Source organism: Geospiza fortis, unplaced genomic scaffold (genome assembly GCF_000277835.1).
Source record: "Geospiza fortis unplaced genomic scaffold, GeoFor_1.0 scaffold1, whole genome shotgun sequence".
NCBI lineage: Eukaryota > Metazoa > Chordata > Aves > Passeriformes > Thraupidae > Geospiza > Geospiza fortis.
Window position 1 is genome coordinate 4,974,649 of NW_005054320.1, and position 9,406 is coordinate 4,984,054.

Here is a 9,406-nt window from a genome sequence, read left to right on the forward strand (position 1 = left end):
TTGTACCCGTGCACATACACACGTCTGGTTCTGTGCAGGGTGTGCACACTCAGCAGTCTGGAGCTTTCCCAAGTGCAAGAGCTTGCACAAATATGTGGGTCTGGCTGTATAGAAGAGTTGGTCCATCTGAAGTAGGCCAGCACAGACACAGTCCTACAGGGGAGGCTAAAACAGCTGCAGGCACCCCACTGGAGGTATCCCTGTGATAACAGGGGCTTCCTAGCCCTGGCTTGTCAGCCCCACTGTGCTCCCTCCCCAGACAAGGTCTCTGTCTGACCCTCTGCTCTGTACAGGCATTCATGTAAACTCATAGTCTCACCTTGTTGGCACACACCAAAAGAAGTTCAAAGAAACAAACAAAACCCCCATTCCAAGCCTCTCCTTTCCTATATCAAATTTCTCTCCAGAGATCATAAAAAATATTCTTACCCAGATTCTAAACCAGATTAGCAAATTGTGAGAGCCAAATGGTGGCGGCAGCTGAAGGGTGACCACCACCCAGTCCAGCCTGACTCACTCTTCCAGCCCAAACAAGGATTCATTCTAACAACTTTTTGCAGTGCCCTGGACAGGGCTACAGAGCTGCAAGAGCTCAGCTGCACCTGGGTTCTCTTCCAGCAGCTACTTTCAGTTCTGGTGATTGGCAAGACTATGAGCTTCACTGCCAGCTTCCCCTTCCCTCTCCTCTCTTTCCTCCTCTTGTTTTCCCAAGACAGTATTTCCACAGCTGCAGCCTCTTTTGTCCTCCCAGCTGAGATGTGATGGGATGTTTTACCATGGCAGGCTTTTGTCTAATCGCTGCCCCAAGATCTGCCCAACTGTGATGCTCAGGAGATGGAGGCACTGCTTTTTCCCCTGCCAGCTGCTCTCGGTGTCCAACAACAATGATGTGAGTCTGCCTTCCTAGAGCCCAGGACACCAGCTGGTGTGAAACACCTGGTCCCACCAGCATTGCCAAAATACGGGGTGGCAACTGCACCAAAACAGACTGCATGGGTTTTAGGGAGCAAAATTAGTGGGCAAGGAGGTCTGAGTCCTTTAAGTCTAGACAAATCTGCATCTGTATTCTTGAGGGACCAAGGGACTATTTTCTTGTCCCTTTCTAGTAGATCAGGCTGGCTGCAATTGATGTGTCTCCTTCTGCTTATGGCTGTGGTACCTCATGGAACGGGAAATGCCAAAAGTACTGTCCTTTCTTCAGGGTTAAATCTCACACAGACCTCATGGGAGAGTGGGATCTCTCTTCAGTTGTCTACAAGTACCAAAAAATCCATAAGACCCTTTAGTGAACCATTGCTCACTAATTTCACACAAAATATTTGCCAGGATTGTCACCAATAGGGCATACAGACTTTATTTTCGTGCTTGTTTTTTGACTTGTGATGGGCTCTAACATCATGGAACTCCCATTACCCTTCCCAAGCCTGTTACTTATTTGGCTGGTTTTTGCATCAGCAGATGAAGAACAGCAAGTACAACCACCTGTGCTTTTGCCAGAAATATGCTCAAGGCACCAGTAATGTGAATCTTGACTTTTGGCAAACTTGTGCTGGAATGAGGGTGAGAGGGGAAGGTGAGAGACCTTCCTTTTCTGTTGTTGTTCCTCAGCCATAGCTGTTCTCAGTTCATCACAGGCCAATTAATACATATATCTGTTCTTCATTTTGCTCTGTCTTAATAGGACTGACTACATGGAAAATCCAGAGTGCCCAAGGAAATGAAATATTCTCCCCACTTTTCATGTCATCCACAGTGTCCTGCAGAGTAGCCAACACTTACACTTCTGTTTCCAAAAAAATCCCAAGCTGAATGAAATGAAAATGGATCCAACCCAAACAACTGGATCATTCCCGTGCTACATAATTAAATAAAAACATTACAATTAATTTACTTTATTTTTCTATTCAGTGCATTCTTCTTATACCTACGTTCAAACAGTGACCCAGCAATCCTCGTATATTTACGTCCTTCCAACTTGCCCATCCTCTTTAAAGTTCAAGTGCCTCATATGAGTGACTCACTCATCCACCCTTTTGAGAGTATAAGAATAGAAATTCTTTAAAGCTTTGTGTTTTCAGCACAACGACATTCCGATATGATCTAAGAATCACAGAGACACCCTTCGGTCCCAGGAGGATTGGGGAACAGGTTTGGCTAGAAAAAAAAGTTTTCCTCATGTGATGGGCACCCCACCAATCACACAGCACGCTCCTCAGCAAACTGGGCCCTTTAAAGGGCAGCGGAGGTGGGAGAAAAGGGCCTTTTCAGCTTTGCAGGTGGGTTGGGATTTCTGCTGGAAGCATCACGAGAAGAGAGTGGTGAGTACCTTGCTTTGGTCATGGTCTTCCTCTTAAAGAGGCATGTGAGCCAGAAGTGCCTATTAGGAGAAAAGACAGCTCTTACATTTAATGGTTTTTTATTTTAGTCCCTGGACTGTGTTTGGTATGTGGGAGTCTGGTACCTGGATAAGGTTAACTGCATGAAATTATTAGGTATTTCATTTTTCTTACCTCAGGCTGTGTCTTCTCTACGGCTATTTTAATTTGTTTCATATTTTTTCTCCTGAAGACTGGGGAGAAGGAAATGGAAAAATTAAATATGTTGTAAATCTGAGTGTTAAAAGAAAAAAAAGGAAAAATTGTTGTAGAGGAAGACGAATCTTGTAGTTCCCCCTCACTTGTGAAAATAGGAAAGTTTAAAAAACCTGCTTGTTTTGGCTGTGCTGAATTAATAAAGGAGAGAGGAAAAACCTACCTCCCAGCTCTACTTACAAGGTAATTATGCTTGATGATGATTTACCAGCCACACCACTGTTCACACAGGCTTCATTTCATAGCAATCTCTTTGAAAGGAAACTTAATTAGTCTGTGACCTCTGCTTGATGCTGAGCTATGTTTTTGCTTTATTTTTCTCCTCTGGTAGCACAAAATAATTGTCTGCCTCTTCCATTTCTGAGTGTGGTTGACTCCTAGCACACAAGAAGTTTTCTGTCAGAGGTAGAGCACTGGGGAAAGTCCAGCAGGGCAGGAGGAGTGCATGAGTTTGTGTCCACTGGAGATGTTTGCTTTGAAATAAGTAAACAAATGATGAACTGACATTTGTAAAACATTCAGCTTCTTACAGTGGAGTTCAAGTGATTCATCATTAACATATTAAATTACTTCCTCTTAAAAACTGTGCAATTCTGGAGGTGTCCCAAGCACTTAGTAAATACCTTCTTTTTAAGCCCCTTAGGGGATAAATTTTCCATCATAACCAATTTTTAACAAACCCCAAAAGTAAGTTTATTGCTGATGCATCGGGGTCCGCAGGCGGTCTGTGGCTCAGGGAGGCTTCCCATGGCACTGGCACTGGCCTTGGCACGGCACCTCCGGCAGCGGTTCCGCCTGGGTGACTTCCCTCCATCAGCACCCCAGGGCTAGCCCGGGCACCTTGCTGCTGCCTGCAGAGACATGCTCTCCAGCTGGGCTTGGACAGGAGGGGAGGTGCCCAGGCTCCTGCCCCGGGGCTGTGCGGGCAGGGAGCAGGATTCTGCTGCTGGGCAGCCGGGTTTGCTCAGCTGCACTCACTCGAGCGGGGCAGAGCCCGTGAGTCACAAAACAAATGAATCCTTTGTCTCTGCCTCCTTGCACCAGGGCATGAGAATGCAACGCCCTGAGCGGGGATGCTGAGGGAAAGGGAGGTGGCAAGGGGTGATGTGAAGCCCATACAAGCCCCAGCACCATGCTGAGAAACCTCCAGGAGCAGGGTGTGAAGCCAATGGTGCTCACAGGGATGTTTTGGGATGTCCCTTTGTCACAGTGCTTGACAACTAGCACAAAACGCAAGGCAATCGAAATGCCACCTGGTTCTGTGTTGGGCAATGCCAAATGAATTCTCATCCATTGGGTTTTTTGGCTAGAGATGGAGTAGAACTAGGCTAAGAAGGGGGAATTAATCTGTAAGGCCACTGAAATCCTGTCCCAGGGATATATAGAAACAGGGTGTGGAGGCTTCAAAAGATTGACCAGCACAATGTGTACAAGAGGTGCACAACAGACACTAAATCCCATTTGAATCCAGGAACTGTTGCCAGAAGAGTGTCCTTTCAAAGCCTGCCTGAGGTTATCACCCAAAACACAAGGGCAGAAGCCAGCCTCTGCAGAAAGGAGCTTCCTTTTTGTCTCCCACAGTTGTGCTGAGGGTCTCAGAGGTACTGAGAGTAAAGGAAGTGAGGGGAGGTCAAGAAAGCTTCAAGGGCATGAAAATAATAGATTGTCTGCAGCTTGTGGGTTAGGTACCAAGGGGAGGCAAGACTACCACTTCTCCTGGGCTCTGGCAGGCTCAGCTGGACCCCCATGAGCGTAAGGAACGTTTTGGGGGTGTGAGGGGAGAGGACACGGGAGAAGTTACAACCAGTTGTACTGCTTGTGACCAGAGTGTCAGGAAGAGTAAGAAGTATGTGCCTCAGGAGGGACACAGGGGTTTTTGGTACAACGAGAGCAACAAAGCTGCTTAGAGCATGGAGCAAAGTCTGTGGCAGTGATACTTGAATACCTCAGACCTAGATAGGTCACACCTAAATTACAAGGTTTCTAGGATGTGCTGAGGAACACCAGGTCAAGGTTGAAATTCCAGGACCTGGCTGCCTTCTTAGTGGAAGTTTTGGATAAAGGTTGCAGCTGAAGCTCCAGTTTCCTCAGGGGTTTCCTTGAAGCCCCAGGAAACTGCATTTGGATCGTAAAACTAATTTTAACAAGCCCAAGAAGAAGGCTTCTCTACCTCCACGTGTATTTGTGTCTGTGGGCAGAAGCTGCTGGTAGCTGTGTCTCTGGGGGTTGGTGGAGGGCTGCCCACCACTGTCCCACCCGGGGGTGCCTGTGAGTTGCCTCTGTGCACAGCCTGCCTCGGGCACGCCAGCCAAGCTTGCCTCATGCCTCTGTAGTCATGCACCTGTGCATAGCGCTGTGCAACCCGCTCTTGCTAAACACAGCTCGCCTCTGAGGCATGAGGGGCAGAGGAAAGCTCCTGGTCTCCCACAGCTTCTCCTCTGGGACAGGTTGGAGGATTGGCTCTCCAGCTGCCCAGCTGTTGGCATGGCCTTGGACCTGCCTGGTCTCTCATCACTGACAGTGACACTGGGCCACCTGCAAGGGAGAGGAGGTCAGACAAGGGGTTGACCCATGTGGTGCAGGTCAATAAAGTGGACACCAAGAAATGAACTCTTTTAGGACCAATCACGTGGAGGTAGAGGGATAATTCATAGAAATATGGCAAGTGGGATTTTTTAGGTCTACAGTACATCCTTTTTTCCTTCCCTTTTCTTCTTCTTGGTCACTCTGCTTCCCCCTGCACTGCAATCCCATTGAACTTAGTCAAGGTATGGGAGAACCTTGGGTTGTCTGGAAGCTTGCCATTTTCCAGCTGATACCTGTGGTGGTGACTGTCCAGCTTTCCTCACAACCATAGCAGCCCACTGGAGGTGGGCTCACCCCAAGAGAAGGGGCTTGCTTTCTCCAGCTAATGTAACTGCAATAATACCTGCCCAAGGGGAGACAGGAGTGAGCCAGGTTCTGCCTGACAAGGAGGAGAAGAAAGCCAGCTTGTGGAGAGGCAAGAGCTTGGGCTGGATGGACAGCCCATGTACAAGGTGTCAGTGCTGTTGTTATCCTCAACAGGGTGACACATTTAACCTTGCTTTTTTTAGTGCAACTGGAGCAGACCCACTTTCCCATGTAGCAGTCAGAGTTCAAGTGCCTGTGTTCAAGCAGTAAAGAGTTCCTTGCTTTTCGGATTGCTGCCTGGCTTGCAATGTCCCTTAGATGGCAATAACTAAAAGGTTTTTTAACATCTCTGGAGTTTGCAGCACACAAGCCCATGAGCCAGGCAGTGGTCTCTACAGCTCTCAGATGAGTGGGAGACCAGGATTCATCTTCGGTTTGGCAGACTCTGCAGTGTTTATTACAGAACACATGGCTGAACATTGCCCAGACTCAGATTTAACCTGCAAGACAGCCCCTGGACACCCTGGCTTGTCAGGAAGTTTGTCAGGGACAGAGATCCAGGTTGACCTCAAGAGCCTGCCATTTTCAAACACAGAGCTATACAGTTTGATGTGTACTGGGTCTGGCCTCCAAACACCCAGCTGGGACTAAAAAGCCTTCTCAACTTAAAAATAATGGCCACATATTATTAAAAAAATCCTACACATGCTATCATACAAAAGTACTTAGGCATTGCCAATATAATGGTGAGAGCACTGTCTGCATGCCTAACCCTCACACCACTGCAGAGAGAGTGGTACAAAGTGCTTGGTTTTCGTCTGTCACTGTTGGAGGTCCTGCATACCCCAAAAAGGGCAGCTGCTGAGGAGGCAGGAGGTGGCATTTTTAGAGACATCTCACAATGTTCTGTTCCTCAGAAAGCTCCCCTTCCTTGAGACCTTTGTCTGCTCATATATCCCAACATCTTCTTTGAAGAATCAGGAAGTCAGTGGCTTCAGCAAAAGAGAGGCACAAGTGCAGGTACTCAGGCAGAAGAAGGACATTCAAGCAGTTTTTGCTGCTGTCTGCTCAAGCTGGGCTCACTGCAGCCTTTCTTTCCTGCTTTATATTTTCTTAACCACCTGGTAAATGTGGTTGTCTCAGGGTTGGGGTTTTTTCCCCTTACCCTCTCCATGCACACATGCTCCATCCCTTTCAAAGAAAAACTTGGTAGGCTCTGGTGTCTGAGCTTCTTTCTCCAAGAGGTCTCACACCTCTGACTGAAGCCTTTATGCTGCTCTCTCTGGAAGGAGATGAATTTGAGGCAGGACACCTGACTCTAGACTGCAGGATGTAAGCACTCTCAGGAATTCGGTGGGAATGCTACTTGGCCTGCCTCCCATGAGCCAGCTGCAACCTGAGCTGTCCCTCTCTCCTCTTCCTCCCTCACACCTGACTTGGGGCACTCAGCTCCCATTCCCAGCACGGGTGGGAGATGGGGCTGCTCATAGCAAAGCCCTGTGCTGAAGGTGTGTGTGGGATACAGCCAGAGCACCGTGGTTACCAGTTCAGTCCCATGGTGGTGCTGGTCAAAATGGCCCAGGATAGGAATAGGGGTGGAGTGAGGGTGCTGAACTTGTTCCCTCTGCATCCAGATGGAGCTGGTGTTTCTGGCCAGGTAGAGATGACACACCATGAGCGGAGGTTGTTGTGAGTGATGTTGTGAGGATGAAAATCCTCATCAAAAGGGAGCTGAAGACATCAGCTGTCCCCAAAGTGGGCCCAGTCTTCTGTAGCTCCAGTATCAGGGAGAGTTTGAGTTAGCAGATTAACACCTGGGGACGTCTCCTCTGAAACTACTATAAAGCAAGGGATGGGAGGTGTACAGACAGGCTGGCAAGTTCTGTCTGTCCTTCTCCTCACGGATAATTTGTGTTTCTGATTGAAGCATATTGTACTGGTGATTTAATTGAAGACTCTATTTGTTGTTTTCTAGGTTGCATGAAGAGTTAAAGATGGCGAAAAGTGATGATTGCATACACATCTTGCAGGGTCTGTTAGTCTTTGGGAATGTGGTCATTGGGGTAAGTGAAGTGGAACAAGTATGGGTGGAGGCTTCCTTCCAGTATGACACTTCTTAAAACAGCAGTTCTCCCTCTTCACTTGTGAAATCCACACATACATGGTCCAGTAAAGCATGAGAGAAGAGGATAAGGAGAGCTGTCCTAACGATCAGTTGGGTGAGAAAGGGACAGCAGGAACAGATCCACAGTATCAAGATGGGTGCTAGGGGAAAAGCCTTAGAACTGTCAGTAGGAGCAGACTAACATTTTTCCAGCCACCTCCCTCCATATAGTAATAGAACGGTTCTGTTCATTCTTTCTTAATATCCTCAAGTCCTGGGCCTGACCTCTGAGATCAAGGCTGGGTGAGATTTGCCTGCAATTCTTCTAAGTCCCAATACAAGAGATTGTAGAGCTGGGCTGAGGGAGTTGGGCAGCTCCCACTTGGCAGGAGGTTGAATTAAAGGAAAGCAGTCTACACCTGTTTCTTTCTTTGCTATTTCTTTGGGGAACCTCGAACTAATGGGTTTCTTGTGCTTCCCAGATGTGCGGCATTGCCCTGACAGCAGAGTGTATCTACATTGTGTCCAACCAGCATGGTGCCTACACTCTGCTGAAAGCCACAGAAAACAGTGACATCCACGCTGCTGCCTGGATTGGCATCTTTGTTGGCCTTGCACTCTTTGCCCTGTCTATCCTTGGTATCATTGGAGTCATCAGGGCCAGCAGGACCTTGCTGTTGGTGGTAAGTGTAGCAAAATTTGCCTTCCTATTGCTGCCAAACTGAACAAACACTGCTTTGGTGTCCCTGGTCACCTTGGGAAACAACCAATGAGCAAAGACAGCTTTTATACTGATAAGGAGCCAAAGGTTCTTCTTGGTCATGGCTGTGGTGTCCCAGAAGGTGACTCCTGTGAAGACTCATGCGCAAGAAGCTGCTGAAACAGGCTGAGGGCATAAATGGAGATAGTCACAGTGAAGGTTTGACTGGCTTGACCCTGACCTTGCCCTGAAGCAATGCAGGAGCACTTGTGCAATCACATATAGCTGGGATGTGGTTTAGATCCTTGTTTCTCCCCACCCCTTACTGCTTTTCAGCTGTCATGCACTATTCAGTTTAGGAGCTGATAAGTAATGACTTCTGTACAAGGCATTAGTAAGTGTCAGGATACCAAATACGGATGCAATGAAGAACATAAGACATCAGCAGGCAGGCAGAAATTACAGGGGTGGGGACAGAGCTTTGGATAAGCCAAAACAATGTTAAGATGTGGACAAATCTCTGTACAATGTCTTAGTTAGTCATTTAGTATGGCAGTGGCAAAACTTAATTGGTGTTTGCATTAACAAAGGGTAGAGATGAAAACTCTGAAATGAGCTCTCTTGTGGATTACTGTGGGGTTGCAGGGTGTCTGTTTTAGACAAGAGGCACTCAGAGATCTGAACTCTTTAGCCAGGAATATGCCAGAAAACAGCTGAGGAAACAGAATTCCCTTAACTCTGAATTTTGGTGCCTCAGCTGAAACCCAAGGCTCTGGTTTAGAATATATGAGAGGGTACAAGAGACAGAAACTGAGGTAAGTAGGAAAAAAATGCTTTAAATCAGAGAAGAACATTATAAAATGTGGGAGGAGGAACAGATACATATGAGAACTCCAAAAAAAAAAAAAGGAAACTGTCAAAGGGATTATGCTGGAAAGGGAAACAAAAGAGTGAAAGAGACTATGAGAGGTGACCCTTGTAATCTGTTTTCATGAAGGATCTTTGCTCACAATGTAGGAGTGTTCAGGAAATCTGATTATGAAAATCAGGGGGATCTGGATGATGCCCCAAGCTGCACCTTCTCTTTCCCCAAAGTACAATCTCTCCTGCTAGGAGTGA

General features: G+C 47.3%; 1 protein-coding gene across 1 annotated transcript in view; it reads left to right on the plus strand.

Annotated features, from left to right (window-relative positions):
- Positions 1-2,262: 2,262 nt before the first annotated feature.
- Positions 2,263-9,406, plus strand: part of UPK1B (uroplakin 1B) — an 11,638-nt gene continuing 4,494 nt past the window's right edge. The window contains exons 1-3 of the mRNA XM_005420556.2: positions 2,263-2,318; positions 7,459-7,546; positions 8,070-8,270. Of these exons, the coding sequence (XP_005420613.1) occupies positions 7,478-7,546; positions 8,070-8,270 (270 nt within the window). The 5' untranslated portion in view covers positions 2,263-2,318; positions 7,459-7,477. The remainder of the gene's footprint in view (positions 2,319-7,458; positions 7,547-8,069; positions 8,271-9,406) is intronic.